General features: G+C 41.9%; 2 protein-coding genes across 3 annotated transcripts in view; both read left to right on the top strand.

The window, feature by feature from the left end:
* The first annotated feature begins 264 nt into the window (after positions 1-264).
* Positions 265-1,654, top strand: LOC146636635 (doublesex- and mab-3-related transcription factor A1-like). 2 transcript variants are annotated; one of them, XM_085350950.1, is made up of 2 exons: positions 265-742; positions 897-1,654. In XM_085350950.1, the coding sequence occupies exons 1-2, from the start codon at positions 265-267 to the stop codon at positions 1,652-1,654; spliced, it is 1,236 nt and encodes a 411-aa protein (XP_085207076.1). The 2 variants fall into 2 exon arrangements, with proteins under 2 accessions (XP_085207076.1, XP_085207077.1); XM_085350951.1 differs by having other exon boundaries at positions 909-1,654.
* Positions 1,655-2,435: 781 nt separating this feature from the next.
* LOC146636636 (glucosidase 2 subunit beta-like) overlaps positions 2,436-17,673 on the top strand; it is a 175,984-nt gene continuing 160,746 nt past the window's right edge. Inside the window, exons 1-6 of the mRNA XM_085350952.1 lie at positions 2,436-2,602; positions 2,936-3,052; positions 4,668-4,763; positions 9,330-9,387; positions 10,314-10,431; positions 15,136-15,265. Of these exons, the coding sequence (XP_085207078.1) occupies positions 2,521-2,602; positions 2,936-3,052; positions 4,668-4,763; positions 9,330-9,387; positions 10,314-10,431; positions 15,136-15,265 (601 nt within the window). The 5' untranslated portion in view covers positions 2,436-2,520. The remainder of the gene's footprint in view (positions 2,603-2,935; positions 3,053-4,667; positions 4,764-9,329; positions 9,388-10,313; positions 10,432-15,135; positions 15,266-17,673) is intronic.

The raw sequence follows: 17,673 nt of genomic DNA on the forward strand, positions 1-17,673 counted from the left end.
AGATTAGACCCCCGCCCATTCATCCGGGATGCAAATAAACATGATAGGGCATTAAGAGGCTTGAGCGGAAAGGGGTGTGACGAAGGTGTTGTGTTTCAACTCAAACCACCTGGCGAGGAGACACTTAAGGCGCGCAGGTTCAGCGTGCTGGCGCATTACAGAGACACCAGTCGCTCAGAGAAGTCCAAAACACCTTAATGATTTCACCGTAAACAGTTTTGCAGGACTCGTAGACTTTTTTTTTTTAACCCTCTCTTCTGAGCGATGGAAAATAGGATCCGACCCCTTGGTCTGACCGATCATACCTCCGGCCCGCTCGGTAGCCTGCCGGTACCCCCTTCCCTTCTGCGTCCTCCGCCTCTCTTCCTCCAGACTTGCAACCCCACGCTGGAGAGGGGATACCCCCGAACCCCGAAGTGTGCCAGGTGCAGGAACCACGGCGTGGTCTCTGCGCTCAAAGGCCACAAGCGGTTTTGTCGCTGGAGAGACTGCGTGTGCGCAAAGTGCACACTGATTGCAGAGAGGCAGCGGGTGATGGCCGCGCAGGTGGCGTTGAGGAGGCAGCAGGCTCAGGAAGAGAGCGAGGCCCGGGATCTTCGGCTCTTGTACCCCTGCACTGGGATCGGAGGGGAAGCGGGGATCCCTCAGAGATCGTCCATTAGCGCCGGGGTACCCGTATCTGCCAGCAGTACTCCTGCAGCTCCCTGTTTCGATGTTTTTGGGAGTGAGAATCAGAAAGACGGTGAGTTGGAATGTGAGACTGTATACTTTGTCTTCATAACTATTTTAATACACAACAATGTTCTTCTTTTTGGTTCCTCTGCAGCTTTGGTGAACTTTGATTACCCCGTGCGCATTTAATTTAAAAGCTGTTGTCCCTTTTCTTTCATCCTTAGTTACAGTTTCAGAGGACAAATTACGCAAATACAACTTTTACAACGGATTCATGGGCCGACCCCTGTTTGCACCCCATTCTCCACGGCTGCCCTCTCCAAGTGACAAGAAAGAGCTGTCTTCCAGCAAGGACAGCGGCGGAAGTCAATCCCCTGCGATGGATCACCGCTCAGACCACACAGAGAGCCCGCAGAGGTCACTTCCCTCCTCGGATCCAGAGTCGGGGAGCGAGTCGGAGAAGCCCAATGAGTATCTGAGCCCGGACCGTGACCCCACCGACATCATGGCTAAGATCTTCCCCCATCAGAAACGGGACACTCTGGAGTCTATGGTGAGAACGTGCAAAGGTGACATTGTCAAATCCATTGAGCTGGCGTTGAACTCCAAAGAGAACAAAATTGACGCTGACAGCGCGCGCAGGCCTTCTGCGGGACTGCCCGGAGGGCTCGGTGCTCTGGGGGCCAAGTCTGCTTTCTCCCCGCTGCACATACCCGCGTCCCCAGGGGGAGACAGCCTGTACGGCCTCAGCCCTCGCCTGGGCGTCAGCCCCCTGCGGCTGGCCTATCCCTCCGCTAACGGCGGCATGGCAGGCTTCATGTCTCCATACATGACATCAGGACTGATGCCAGTGTTCCCACTGCGTCCACCCTTGGACTCTTATTCCCTCCCCGGCATGATCCGAGACCTGTCTTACATCCAAAGCAAGGAGTCTCTATGCAATGCAGGCCTGTACACACGGCTAAACAGCGAGACCAAATAAAAAAGGGACACATGGAAATAAATAAATAATAAAAAGTTAACTGTAGCTTTTAAATAACCGCTTTTCAAGTGCCTCGAACCACAATGGTGTACTAAAATCTGACGACTAAATGCTTTTTTTCTTAATGTAAATTTTGCAGATTGTTTATTATGAAGAGTTATCTTTTCTCGTTTTACACATTTTGTATTCATTTCGTGCAGATATATAAAATGATGAAGTGAGTCTTTTGTCGATGTGTTTTTTGTTTGTTTGTTTTTTTTAGCAGATAAAAAAAAAAGAAAATGGAAAAACAACTGCATGTGTAGCACTCAAAACTAACAAAAACCGGACTTTGTCCCACGATAAGTCTTCTGTTTCTTTCTTGCTTTTTTTTTTTTTTTTTTTTAAACACTAGGAGGGGAGGAAGGAAATCTACTATCTTTTTTTTTTCCTGTTTCGTTTCACACATTTTAGTTCAGGCTTATTTAAGTGCAGTAGTCGTAAATATGTTATATGTGGAAGTGACCTTGGTGATGTCTGCGCTTGTGAAGGAGCTCCAGCTGACTACAAAAGATGTCTGCTGGCTCTCTAAAAAAGGCTACACTTAAAGTGCTTCAACTTTATACTCCCATTTCTAAAATGTAAATAAAGCCGTAAGTGCAGTAAATCTTAATCAAATTCGTCCTCTTTTTCGCCTCAGCTGCCGTTCTCCCCTGCGATTGGTCGGTGGATGATCACACGAACCTTAAACTAGAAACCAATAGAAAGCCTCAGAAGCGCCACGAGACCGCGTGTTTCAGGAAGTCGGGACACGGCAGTTTGAGATGCTGGCGGTGCAGTGTTTGAAACAGCCTTGAGCGGGATTTTATGAGGCAGGAGGCGCTGACATGCGTGTCTACATTATTGTCGCTGCTGTGTTTTGGTGTGGTTATGTGGACTCGCGGAAAGTAAGAGGAATATCCTCGTCCTGTAAGTCCATTCTTCCCTTTTAGCTTCCAGCTAGGTAGCTGCCAAATATATACAGAAACAGCTACATGGTGCTGAAGCTTTGGCAGCTCCTGGTTTCAGACGCAGGCAGCACGTTACAAGCTGTGATAACAGAGTACACAGCATAATAATGGTACACAACATGAGTGTGTAGTAGCAACACAACACAAACCTGCTGTTTTACCCTCCCCAGAGGATCCGTGCTAAGACACTATAAGCGCTCACACTGATGCACAATGTTTGGCTACAATTCTGGTTGCACCTCAGAGCCAGCAGCGATTACAAAAGTGGGCGTTTGCTTTTATTTTGTAACAGATAAAAGGTTCTACAGGGAGAGGAAGTCGTTTCTGTGCATAGATGGGTCGAGAATGATCCCATTTGAGCAGGTGAACGACGATTACTGTGACTGTGAAGATGGCTCAGATGAACCAGGTAAAAGGTTAATCAGTGGGGCCAGCGGGCCTCTGTCTGTCAGTCTGTCTGGTCACTGTGACTCTGTTGGAAAATCAGTGTTTTACTTTAAAGACTTTTGAAGTTTTCTGCGCTCAGATCAGCTGCATGTGTTTTGGGGGGCAAAACACATGCAGCTGATCTGCAAAAAGCAGACGCCGATTTTAAAAGTGCATGCTTTTACATCCTGGGAAGTGTGAGGGGAAAAACTGTACACAACAAAAACATAGACTGTCAATACCGAAGACGTGCACTGCGTGGACAAAACAATAAACCATGTAAACAAGAAGCCATGAGAACAAGAACCCCCACCAAGGCAGCTCACTCTCTGGGAAGTATTTACTTTGTATTTTGTACATATTCATATTGTTTTCTATGTTATTTTTAAACATACTTCTAGAAGTCTGTAGTTAAGTAAAAGCAAGTGCAAAGTGCAGGCTTTTGTTGTTTGCCCTGCTGAAACCCATTTTAATATGCTTGGCGTAATTTTGATTGCAATACTTTTTAAACATTTATATGCCCACAGGACGTGTGCAGCCTTTATGCCATTGTTTAGTGAAATTTGTTGAATAATAAATATCAAGTGTCAAAAGCCCCCCCCCCCCCTCCCCCCTAAAAAAATAAAAATTATACATTGTAATGTAGTCAAATTGTTATGTATTTAATGATTACAATCTACATAATTACAATCTATTATTGTGATGTAAATGGAAAAGTAAGAATAAATTTATTCAGCTAAAGTCAAATAGCATCTCTTGACAACATGTTTTTGTCAGTCTGAAAACGTATTGTTATTTTAAATAGCTTTATATAGCATTATTATCACTTTACCTGCAGATTAATCTACTAACCTTTGAAGGAGAGGTCAGAGATCAAATGTGACATGATATTTTAAATTGTTAAATCCTACTTTATATGCTGACAACACCCAGCATTCTTGAAGAATCATAGTTTGTAGGTTATACTTTTTTTTTTTCTTTCAGTTTTCGACCAATAAATCATTAAATTGATCTTGAAGACTTTGGTGGACGTAAACCAAGTTTTAATAGATTGTTAACATGACCCTGCCCTACATAGCTACAAAGTTTTTTCAGAATTATCTCAAAACTTTTCAAGCTATCGTGATATGCAAACTCTACCATACCCTCCTTAGCAAACATAGTTACTGGATATTTTGCAGGGTTTAAATATTAAAAGATAGATGGCATTTTCTCTTGTGTAGCATAAACGGGAAAAGACAGAGGAGACACATCCCCGATTTCATTATGCAGTTGTGGCTTTTATCGTTATGCTTTAAATCAAAGTCACACATCATTTACAGTTTGTATGTGGGGCACAGGGCTGCGGCTAACCTCTGCCAACACTAACCAGATTTTGAAATTTTAAAAAGACACACACACAAAATAATGATTAAAAACAAAAAAAACCCCCCATCAAGAATACAAATAAATGTTTAAAAGTTTGAATTTTTAGAAACAGTAATCAGGTGCAGTGGCTAATGTCTTTGCAAGCGTTGTGAACAGTTTAAGGTAAATTCATTTGTTTCTGCACATTAGTTTATAATGCAGTGCTGACCAGTTTTCCTTGCTCCATGTAGGCACTTCAGCCTGTCCTCATGGCCGATTCTACTGCACCAATCTGGGTTTTCGCCCGCACTACATCCCATCATCCAGAGTCAATGATGGCATCTGTGGTAAGGCTGTGGTTTAATATTGTGTCTTACTGTCGGCTGGTAGCCGCCTTTTCTGATTGGATGTCAACTTGCGGTCCTGGAAATCCCCTCTGAGTGGAAACTACTGCAGAGGCGGGTTGAGTAACTTGGCAGGTATTCATAGATTAAAGCCTACAGCCGTCATAGAGCACAGGGAACATTGTCCTATCACAGATACTGTATATCAGTTTTAATGTATCTGTTGTTTGGTTATGAAGATATGTTAATACTTTTATTTTCACATGTTGGACATATTATAGCTGAGGAGAATAAAGCCTGACTGATTTATTGTCAGGCTGATATTCTCTATTTGTCGTTGATCACTTTAGGCATTTAAAATAGATGATAAATGAAAATTAAAACAGTAAAGAACAGATGGGAGAAACGCCCTTCAGGCATGTTATGAATGTTGATGTTACATAGTTTATCCACCAGAGGGCACTGTGCAACTTTAGCATGCCTCAGACACAAACACTATGCTGAGGGGAAACAGGTAAGTACATAACTGAACAAAACAAACAGCGAAATCTCGTTATGTTTTATATGTCTGAAAGAAAAAAAATTGGAATATCGGATTTTCATGTCACAAAATATCGGTCTCAAAAACACGGTCGAGCTGTGAATACAACAGATAAATGTTGGCAACCTCCATCATTAAATTCCTCTTATTTACTGATACATGGCTGATGTTAGTGAGTTTGGGTGATATATCAGTGTTACAGAAGGTCATCTACTATTAAGAAGGTTAGTGGTTTGATCCCTGGCTGCTCCAGTCTGCATGTCAAAGTGTCCTTGGGCAAGTTGCTCTCCGATGTGTTGTTAGAAAGGACATCTCTCTATTAGTCTGTTTACCATCCAGCTGTGGTCTTCCACTTACCTGACTGTTGGTCCCTGGTGGGTGGGGCTGAAGTCTGTCCAATTTGAAAAATCATAGATAGACTTTTTTTTAACTCCCTAAAACTTAGCATTGTTATTGGTACCAAAGTAATGGTAAATGGCCTGTATGTGTATAGCGCTTTACTAGTCCTTAAGGACCCCAAAGCGCTTTACACATCCAGTCATCCACCCATTCACACACTCGTGATAGCAAGCTACGTTGTAGCCACAGCCACCCTGGGGCGCACTGACAGAGGCGTGGCTGCCGGACACTGGCGCCACCGGGCCCTCTGACCACCACCAGTAGGCAACGGGTGAAGTGTCTTGCCCAAGGACACAACGACTGAGACTGACCAAGCCGGGTCTCGAACCGGCAACCTTCCGATTACAAGGTGAACTCCCAACTCTTGAGCCACGATCGCCCCATATGAGTTATCTCTCAAGTTTTTTTTCTACGTCTCTTTGTGTATTTTGTTAATGCAATAGCATCACAACCACGTAATCATAAACACGCTGTCGGGTCTTCATCAAAATAACTTAAAGTCCTGATTTTACCGAGTAAAAACTTGTTGTTTACTTTCCCTCTTGTGCATTTTGCAGACACGGGCAGGAATTTATGTTTTGCTCGATGTGCAGATGCTGACATGTGGATGTACCCACTCTCAGTCTTTTTTGTAGCGCAAACAAACGATGTAGCTTCAACAAACAGAACATGGCTGCCTTCACACAAATGCAGATGCGTCCATACAGTCACTTCCCTCGCTCAGCTTTCCTTGAAAAACATCCTGCTTCTATTATTCTCAAGGCTTTCTTCCATTCTTTCTTGCCACATGCGCTGCCTAATCGGGTAGTTTTTCAGCCTCCCTTTCTTTTCCACTTTTGTTCTCCAGTAGCTCGCCACTTTGGATAAATTCAATACATTCTGCTGCTGACATCTCTGCTCTGTCACCAGCTCGTTCTGCAGCAGTAGCAATAGACGGCATGTAACCATCGCAGGAAATAAAGCTGAAGGAATGAAGCATGATAGAGCGGCAGGAGAATATTTCCCAAAGCCGCCCTCACCCTTTCCTCTTTCCTTTTATTCTGCTCCCACTTGTCTTCTTCTCATACCTTCTCTGCTTTGAATGGAGCCACTTAATAGCTAATTCATCATCGCTTTTCCTCTTTGACTGGTTGTTCAGAGACATTCATTGGCTTCCCTTTTTGGACTGTAATGCTCTCTTTCGATGGGTCACCAATGGGGTTCTGGATAATTGAGAGATTTCACACTGTGCCCACTCTCTTGGGTGAAACATCAGAGAAAGAGCCAGATCTGAGCACTTACAAAACACCATGCAGCTGATGTTATAAGTGGCTGAAATCAAGAGACCTTCGAAGCGCAGAGAGATGTCACGCAGACCTAAAGATTTAATCTTCAACTTTAAGGACGAAGATTTCCTGGGTAGCTCAACATGAAAGAGAGTATACATTTGTCAGCATAATTAATTAAATTTTAATCGTGTGGCTTCTTGTGATTAAATGAACACGATGCTGTAAATGTGTGCTCGACCAGAAGAACACAAAGCAAAAGCCAGGAAAGCGCGCCCTAAATCATCGCTTGATGACCTGCCTGCTTATGCCAATCACAGCTGTTCCCTGCACCGCACAGCACGAGCTTTCCCAAATGCACTTGACCGCAGTGATATACTGTAGATAAAAGGCCATTACTGCAAAGCAACACAACTGTCATATTCAACTGCCTCAAAACACAACACAAGCTGCAGAATGATGAAAACCGAGAAAAACATTGCAACAGCTGCTAATGTGAATCATCCGGCTTCAGCTCAGACGTCGATACTTTATTATTATTATTATTACTGTCATTACACAGAAATGTTTTGTTTTATGCAGTGTGTTGAAGTTTTAAAGGATAATCTGATAGAGCACGACTGATATGGGATTTTTAAAAAGCGCACCGATATTTGGTGATTTAAAAATCCGATATTTTGATGCACTGGTTAATTTTTTTTTTCTTTCACACACATTAAATGTAACAATATAATTACACATAACAATAGCACATTGTTATATGTAGCGATATTCCGTTGCACTGCTCGTCTTTGCTGGGATCGTCTGATTGTTTTTGGTCTTGCCTATAGAAAAGTTCCGGAGGTGCCCTCTTGTGGATAAGCTATGCAACTGCAACCCTTGTAACATTGTTGAAGGGCATTTCTTCTTTACTTTTTAAATTTGAATTTTGTGTCAAATGCTGATGCTTATATAAAGGCAAAGAGCTAATATTGACTCGTGATATTGCGTTGTCTGACACTCTGGGAGATACACTTCTTTGAGTTAGTGGTGGCAAAAACCTGCAATCCTCAAGGCACCACATGGGGCTGCATCCAAAATGAAGTCACTCTTGAAACAGTCTCATGTTAAAATAGGCAACTGAACTTAAGCAAGAAAGAAAAATCATATTTACATGCTGGTAGAAAAAAAGTTTTGCTCCATAAACATAATCTACACCCAATTGAAGTCGCTGAACTTGACCTTTCAACCACATTTATGGTGCTGGTGCTTTTTGGAGCTCTATTACTGGAGTTGTCTGAGCTATATTATCCAATAACATGCATTGCTGTGTCGTTAATTGAACTGACAGCCTATCCAAGATGTCTGTGCTTCAGCAAGTGAAATTCTATTTTATTTTTATGTTGCTTAGCAGTGTCTGCGCTGCACCCATACACTGAGCTGATGCACTTTTCTAACCAGCGTTTTCAGCCATGGTCACTTCTGGTTCCAAAAACCCCCCAACAGCTTTAAACCTGAGCTTCACAAAGCGCTGTCAGATGTCACAGTGGATACATCACCATGGTTTCTAGCCTTAGTGCTGTGCTAAGCTACAGTACTGTGCAGAAGTCTTCTGTCCTCCAGTATGTACAGAAGAGGTCAATTGAATAATTGGTATAATAGTGAGTGTTTGTCTGTAAAACTTAGTGCAGGCTCTGTTATGGGCTGTATTTCAGCCAGTTTTGTTGGGGATCAAAATCGATGGTATTATGAACACAGAAAAGTATCATCAGATGTTGATTCACTGTGCAATACCATCTGGAACAAGTCAGCTTCATATTTGAGCATGACAACGATCCCAAACGTGCTGCCAATGCAGTAAAACGAGTCATGGATTGGCCTCCCCAGAGTCTGGAGCTCAACATTATTGAAGAAGAGTGGGATCAGAAAACAGAATAAACAGCAGCCAACATCCAACGAGCTTTGAATGTCCTTTAAGAGGTCTAGAGAACTATTCCTGAAGACTACTTAAAGAAATTCCAAGAAAGCTGCCTAAGACGGTTCAGGGTGTGTTAAAGATGCCGTCGAAGTTTCTCTTGACTCACTACAAGAATTCATTGGCTTAAAGTTTCAGCTCAGTTTTCCTGTAGCATATTTGTGTTTATTGTTTGTTATCGTTTTAATGAAAAAAACTGTGTATTATATGTGGGAAAGCAAAATATTGCTTTTGCAGAAAGCATCTTGTATTTTTTTTGTTGTGTATGAGTTTAAAAAACAAACAAACTTTGATCTGTTGTGTAGTAATTGAGTAAGACATTGTAAACATCTCCGTTCTGACAATGTGGTATGCTTTTCCTGTTTTGGTCTGTGTGCATTGGATTGGTTTCTCCTGTGTGTCTTTGCCAGATTGCTGCGATGCTTCCGATGAATACAACAGCCACACTCGCTGCCAGAACACTTGCTGGTCAGTCGATTCAAAATTGAGATTCGGTATTTATGTATTAACACGTGTGCAGTTTGACTCGAAATATGTCGCCAGACGCCAGAGGGTCCAGTTATTTAAAAACAAATATCCAAATGTGAAAAGATATTCATGCGGTCTGATATAAAACAGATCTTTGAGGGGAATTCACCATCATCTGAATAGAAAGCTGCTTATCGTAGCAGCAGTATGATGGACTCTGCAGTGAATCGGTTACTGTGCCACCAGGGGGCATGGTGTCACTGTGATTTAAAAACTCAGGGCTGTGTGTGCATCACAAAATTGTATTGAAGAGTTCATCTGTTAAATGCAAATGTGACTCACGACCTTCTTGCAAATTTTTCCTCCTCCTCCTTTTTGCTTTGAACTGCTCCCACCACCCAGAGACTTTTTGTTCCTGGGAGATAATTTAGATAAGTTATAAATTACACGGCGCAAAGGTGGAAGGTCCCTGAATACAGATGTTTATAAGAATTCATTTTCCTGCCGCGATGTATTTATCATGTTTTTCTGAGCTGAGCTGCAAAGATGGACGATGCTGCGGCGCAGAAACGCAGCCTGCTGTGTATATGTCGCTAACCCACTTCTTTTGTTGACAGTCCTCTATTATTTCATTCACCGCGCCATTCGTCTCGAAGCCGCGTACAAGCAGAGTGTATCTCATTATGTTTTCACAAGGTCCGCACTCATATTGTGCTTGCCAGGCTTCAGAAACAATTTAGCTGAGCCGCGGAGCATCGGCCCCCATCTTATTTACTCTTCTATTTTCCCATTTGGATTCCTGCTGCATCGCAGGCCCTTAAAAATTGGATTGCGCCATCTCGGTGACCATAACAGGAGCGGCTGGCGTTTTCTCAGTAATGATGGGACTGTGCTTCCTCTCTTTCTCTCGCTCGCCTTTCCTCCAGGAATCTAGGACAGAGAGAGAGGGCGTACGTGGAGGGCCAGATGAGGACCTTGGATGAAGGTTTGCGACTCAAGCAGCAGCTGATTGAGGAAGGAGTGCTGCTCTGGAGGGAGAAACAGGTAAAAAAAATTCTTGTAGAAGTTCCAGCTATTATACGGCATGTGTTTGAAAACCACCCGAAAAGTAGATCAGTTCGTGTTCACACTGGAACTAAGTCGTCGTCTAAGCACGGCCTCTACGTCAGGAGAAAACTTGGAGAACTTTTGTGATTTCGAGTTTAGAGGTTACAAAACTATTACAGAACTGATTAACAGGTTTGAAGCAGTCTTCCTCAAAGCAAAGAGTTAAATTAGTGATACAGCAGGGTAACATTACACTGAGTTGGTTTCTCTCACCTGTCTAGTTCAGCATCAAAGTGGAATTGGAGAATCACCTGTTAACCTAACATGCATGTCTTTGGACTGCTGGAGTGATTGGAGGGAAATTGCACATGCACACAAGAAGGCCCCCAGCTGGTGGCTTCAGCACCACCGTGAGTCTATAGGGTCCAATAGGGGGTGCATGACCCTCATAGGGCTTAAAATCTGCGACTCTCCACCAGTTGTTCTTAGAACTGAAGAAGCTTCTTGGATGAGAGGTGAAACATCTTCAAGGAAACTTAAACAAGAGTAGACACTTTTCTTTTCAAGCTCCATAGATTATGATGACCTGGATGACTGAGAACCTTCAGACGAGTCTAGAGACACATTTGTAAAGCGCTTTGAACCAACAGCTGGCTAAGATGAATGTGGTGGCTCTAATAAGAAAAGCTAGTGGATTATATCGTACAGGAAAGCAGTTCTGGTTAGGGGACTAAAGGTAAATGTACAGTGCTTGTAGTTAGGATATAAAGATACTTGGTTAAGTGTTGTTCTGCGTGTGCTGCCATACAGTGGCTTCTACAGCGTTTTTTAGCTAACAGTTGACGGAAAGGTTAATTTGCTTTCATATATGCTGCGCTCAGAGCATTGCTATTGAGCAGTGAGCAGCTTGTGATGCCGTTTTGATCATACATGTTCGCAGCACCTGCTGCTACAGGCGTCTGTTGTGCTCCCAGCACCAGTTTCCAGCACCAGCCTTAGCCTGCTGTGCAGGTACTTTTTGCCTTATCACAGTAAGAAGCTCGCTGCTTCCTAGCTGTCAAAAAAAAAAGCCCTGCTATTTTCCTCCCTCCATTATGTTACTTGGATTGTGTCGTTTTAGTTGATCAATTCATGTCATTTCCTGCTGAGTGGCCTCCAGTTTTAGCACAAGAGACATCACTGTGCTATATAATGCGTCACGTCTCAGATTCGAATTCTAGTTCGTACTGTTATCTGTAACCCATAAACAACATCATGCTCTGCTCCTGCCACCTTACTTTGCATTTTATTGTGTCTCTTAAGGAATTCAGCTGTGACTATACTTCATTTGCCGTCGCTTTAAAGCAGTAAGGAGTAAATGGCTGGGTGTAAATCAGCACCAGTAAACAAGTACGTGAGCAATCAGGCCTTTTTTTTTCTCTCTTTTTGACTCCTTTGCAGAACTTGGGGTCGAGCAGCGACTGCTTTACCGTTTTTCCTCTCCATTTGCACATTTACTTCAGCGAGCACTGAGCCAATTTAGAGACGGACTCCTGGAATTTGGTGCAAATTATATGGTAAATTTGGCAGCTGCGGATCTCCGAGGACGCTTCAGTGGTCTCATTACTTAATGCATTAGCGGCCTTTAGAAACTACAAGTTACTTTCCAACACTGCAGCACCTACAGCTTTAAGTGTATTAGCGATTGAAATGGCAGCAACTGAGTGTTGTTCATCATCATTATTTGGATTTTGGACTCTTTGTTGATGCAGCACATTTACACTGTTCTGACTTTTTTCAGGGCTGCTATGAATCCTTGTTATTTCCTGCCCTGATTATTCATTTCTAAGGTATCTTGAAGGATACAGCTGTTTAAATCTTGCAGCGCTTATAAAAGATGTCAGGGAAAGAAAAGAGAAAGAAACCACTTGTTTACAGCACAGATTTGTCTGAAGGCCACTTTTTTATCACACTCACATGTGCGAGCTCACACATGTCTGATTTGCCAGCTGGTGATCCCTGGGTTTTTACCCTGCACTCTGCTCTATTTTCCTTTCTTTTCCTTCCCCCCCCCCTCTCCGTGTTCTTTTCGGTGGCAGCTGATTGGCAGATTGAGGCTGAAGTGTCACCCGGTCCTCCTAGCCCTGCCGCACTTTGCGATCCTCTTTTCTCAGCGTGTCTCTGTTGATATGGCAGGGTTACCTCCGGGGCCTCGTGTTGGAAACCTTACACAATGACTCAAAAATGAACCCTTCCTGTGGTTCAAGAGGAAACTGTTAAAGAAAACACTTGCGATCAAACTTTAACCAAAAAAAAAAATCAAATTAGAAGCTGAGCGTGGCGTTGTAGCCTCACGTGCCACAGAACAAGCAGAAATGGGAATGCCGCTGTTAATTGAATACAAATTGGTATTCAATAAAACCCATTTCACGATGTTTGCTCTTTATTGGCCCACTCTTAAAAGTACATGTTAAAGCAGGAAATGAAGTGCAGCGTCAGCCGTTCCTTATCCTCAGAATCACTTTTCTCTACTTTTTTTGTTTTTAATTCTTTGAAGAATTTGCAACAGCGAGAAGCTTTATATTAGTTTCTGGTGTTTTCTACTTCTTTTCTTACACAATGGAAGAACTTTTGGCATGTTATGGGTGTTTTTTCCACAAGTAAATATGTTCTTGTACTCCTCATAATGGCGCCCATAAATCACCGCTGCAAGCTGAAGGTGTCTAAGCAAGCAGCATGGCCTAGAAAGGTAGTCATCCCTGGCTGAACCTCGCAGAATCCATCACTGCATTATGAGAGTCTCTGAGGACAGATTGGAAGGCAGAGTTGACACACACACATGTGCACACACACATGCACGCGAACAAGGAGCTGCTGCTCTTTCATATTAATTGGTCCATTACAGAGAGTGATGATAGGTTACGCTTGGTTGTCAAAAGCTGTCGTATTTGGTGCGACAGCAACACCTCCTGATGCAAGTGATTTAAATAGTCCATTGTGCAGGCCCGGCTGCTGCGGTACAAGTTTTTGTAAATACACGGTGTTGGTTGGTTCTCTTCCGGAGCTAGACGAGGAAACGGAAAGAGAGAACAGGGAAATTCTCGTGCTTCTGTTTGTCTGTCAGTTTATCTCTCAATAATAGTCTCTGTGCTTTGTTTATCATTAAGAATGTTATTATAATGATGTTAGCATATGTCTGCGTGTAGCCTATGGCCTCCTTAACTGGTGGGCCAATATCAGTGAAACTTTGCATGATCATAGTCACATGAATAGTGATTATTAACATTTATATGTTTTCAAAAAGATTTATTACAAATCCCAGTTCTTTTGATTTATGCATTCATCACCTGCCTGCAAATACAATGTTAGGTTAGTGCGTTTGTTTCATGTGCGACTGTCAACATATACTTCCAAAACATGTATCAGCTAAATACGGGATGAAGAACTTTACAAAGTGCCACGAGTCTGCTAGTGTCTATAATCACAGTGTACACAGGAATGAAATGGTTTTGAGTGCTAAACATCAACATCCACACATGCTTGCTTCAACAGTGCTAACATGCTGCTATCAAGCAGGTGGGAGGTTTTCTTATGGACATACAGCAGCTGCTCTGACATTAACCACTGGTTTGTGAAATTCTATTTCGATGCCTCGATAGAATTTGAGTTCTAACACATCACACTATAATTAGCTATAGAGAGCAAAAGGGCTATATGTACTAATCTATAAATATGTTAATTTCATTATTAAAGCTTTTAAGATGGTTGACTCAAATGCCCTCAAGTGGCCATTCAATGAACTGCGGTTTTTGGCATTTCTGCGTTGGCTTCGTTTTACTGCTCTGGAGGTTTATAATTGTATTTTCCATGCTACCATTAAAGGACTAAGCACGAAAACTGGATGGTGTTGGCATTCTCATTAGTTCTGTAGGTATTTGAAATGCTGAGCAAAATAAAACTTTGATTCGATGATGCTGCTAGATATGCATCGGTGGATCATCAACATTATTACAACTTATTCATGCTCACTCTGTGGTTGACGTTCAAGTCCGTGTCAAATTTGATTCCAACGCATCTGTTAGTTGCTGAAACATTTCACCTTAAACTGCAACTGTTGGCTCCATGTACCAAAAAGTTGAGTCTGTTCATCTGGACGTAGCGTTTTCAGTGGGAGAGTGGTTGAGTTAAACAGAAACAGCCTGTTTCCAAAATGTTTAGAGTCGATATCTGGAAACATTGTATAATAAAGTAATGAGCCAACCAAACGACAGAGAAATTAACATTACTTAAGAAACGGTCTCTGTTTTTTAAAAAGTGTGGCAGTACTGTGTAGGTTGTCCCAATCTGTAACAACAGTACAAGCCTAATACGAAATGTTGTAATGTCGCTTTACTTTTCTGGGCTTGTTTCTGTGCGTTGTCTTTCTGCAGCCACTATCCAATACTTAAGACTTATTAAACTGAACAATAGCCAAATTTATGAACATCACATATGAACGCTAATGTTCTTTGGGCTAGTGCAGCTTGCATGAAAGTTATATTTCCAAAGGACGTTGATTAAAAAAACCCCACAGTTAGATTCAAGATTGTAATCAATCAGATTTAAGACCAAACTGTTGCTGCTATCTTGCATGCTGACTGTAAGGTATAGTTATAAATAGCTATAAATTTGACAAAGTTGGCCATGTTTTTTCTATTTTTTGTTTTCATTTCATCTCATTAGGCCCAGCTCAGAGAGCTCCAGCAGGTGGCAGAAGACCTGCAGGTCAAGTTGGAGGAACACAGGAGGAAAAAACACGAAGCCGACCGACTCAAAGAGCAAACATTAAAGGCACTGGAAGCAGGGAACGGTGGTAAGGGTCGTGCCATTTTTAATCGGAGTCATTTAAATCTATTTGCTCCTTTCACCAAATTGCTTCAGTTTGTGGACATTAGTTAGGCAATTTTAGCAGCTGCAGGGCAACTTTCATTTCATTTCAGCTCGATCTTGCATTGAGCAAAAGTAAATTGGCCTGAGAACCTCAGGTCACACGGTCAGGATGACAAATGGTAAAAGATAGGGAGGAGCTGGAAGGGTTAAATACAGATGCCTGTGTCGTTGAAATAAGCGGACTGGGAGAGGATTGCTGAGCAACAGCATATTGCATTTCCCCCAGCTCTCTTTTTAGGTTCCACAAGCCTTCGGAGAGAAGTTGCTTATGACTCACTGGAAAATTCCCTTATCACTGCAAGCACAAGCTGGCTCGGCATTTAAATGACGTTCAGACTTGTGTATGTGAACGTATTGAAAGTAGTGAGGCTGGATGGGAAACGGGCTCAGTCGTTTTTAGCTCTGTAGTCCACGTGGATTTAGAATCATTAAGTCTGTGTTGGGAAGGCAGGGCATGGAGACCGTTTGGGTTAAGTTCGCTTAATTTTAGATTTAGTTTTAGATTTCTAGCTTGTTGCAGCACAGATATTAAAACAGTCCTTCATGTTATGCCTCATAACACACAGAAATAGGATTTATTAATGTTTTAAACTTCTGTCTTATTCTTTGCTCATCCATATATCAAACAGCACACACCTAGATATTGTATAGTGCTGGTAATTGATTCTGCCTTGTGTGTTCAAAATAAAAGTTCTGATTGCAATAAAGGTCATTTGACTTTGGAGCTTCTCAGAGCGCACATCCATCATGGCTCCCAAGGTGTGCAAGCTGACCTTTGCTAGTCGTCACCCCCCCCCACGTGTTCCCTGCGCCATCATCATTCACTTCCGTTACTGCTCATCTTCAAGTTTTTGCAACCATCAGTTTTCATTTCTGTGGTCGTGTTGGCAGGTGTTGTCTATGTTTTGTCATCCATCTGGGGTCTTATTTTGCAGTTTTAATAAATGTGTGAGTTCATGTGTGTGTATGGCTTCTTCAAAGTTCCAGTCTTTGTCCTGCTTATGACATTACTTGTTGGTGAACGTTCATTTATCTGCTAACAATAGGAGCTGAAAAATGTATTGATGTGACGGTGTATCTTATTGACTTTTTTCTCTTTCGCTGTGGTGTGGATTCACTGCTGCCAAATCCTGATATCTTTATTTAAAGATTGCAGGTGCTCTAGATGGATTCCCACAGCAGTTAAACTCCTTGAATCACTGCATTATGACTCATTGAGGTGGTGCTTATTAAATGAATGAGTGTAAGTGACCAGAAGTTAAACAACTCGGGCTAAAGAAGAAGGAACTCATGGAGGACAGTTAGGACAATGCATGCAACCAGCTCTATTTTCTCCTTTTTTAGTGGCATTTTTCAGATGTTGTAGCGACGTACTGCAGGATTACTGTATCGCAGTATAATTGTTATTATTATGGAATATCATGATAGTATTTGTATAATGAGTTAAGGCCTTTAAACACCGGATATGTAAATTCTGTAAATTCTTAATGCAGACGGTCACACCAACTATGTAATTCACATGACAAATTTGCGACATTTATTCTTTCGAACCAAGCTCGCTTTTTACAAATGATCAGATCTGGATAAACAGATCTGACCAGTCAAACCGCTGCATTTGGTAACAAGTGCGCCTGTAGCTCAAAATGAACACCACTACTGAATATAGAAATAATAAAATGGTTCAGTTTTACCTTAGACACTCTTGGACTCTTGAACAAGAGTTCAGAGTACAAAAGTGGCCATGATACAGTGTCAACTCCTGGACCAAACAATGAAATTTCCCCCCGTTGCTGCCTTCTTTTAAGAATTGGACATACCCAGAATCTCCGTTTCCTCCTTTTCTTGTTTAGAAACATTAGGACTAGCTCATCATCGCTTGGTGCAGACTTCATTTCTTTCACAGAGGGTTTCTTGAAGACAAATTTTTGCAAAAAATACAACATTTTGGCATGTATATATGTTACACAACAAGTTTGGATCTGAAAAATCCAGAATTTCCTGTCATGTTTTTCCAACAGGCTCCGTGTGTGATGGCCTTCACTTTGTAATTTGCACTACTGATCTATAACTTGATGGCTATGATTTGGCTAAAACATAATTTCAGGAACCACCTGCCTTTAAAAACAACAAAAAAACAAACAAACAAACTCTAGGATGTAATTTAAGGGTCACCAGTTTTACTCCAGTTTCAAATTAAATCATTATTACTCATTGTTTTGTTTTTACAATTGTTACTTTTACAAACACATTTTCATTACATAGGGTTAATCTCAGGTCCACAGGAAAATTGCAAAACATAATGAACTAAATTACCACATTTTCTTTTATGTC

The sequence above is a fragment of the Diplotaxodon limnothrissa genome, linkage group LG3 (assembly GCF_057381915.1).
Source record: "Diplotaxodon limnothrissa isolate DT_005_m linkage group LG3, D_limnothrissa_male_GT1.1, whole genome shotgun sequence".
Lineage (NCBI taxonomy): Eukaryota > Metazoa > Chordata > Actinopteri > Cichliformes > Cichlidae > Diplotaxodon > Diplotaxodon limnothrissa.

Bases quoted from the DNA above. Each gene is read 5' to 3' on its own strand.
- LOC146636635 (XM_085350950.1), top strand. From the start codon at position 265: ATGGAAAATAGGATCCGACCCCTTGGTCTGACCGATCATACCTCCGGC. The intron at 743-896 runs GTGAGTTGGAAT...TTTCATCCTTAG, and splicing joins GAGTGAGAATCAGAAAGACG to TTACAGTTTCAGAGGACAAA.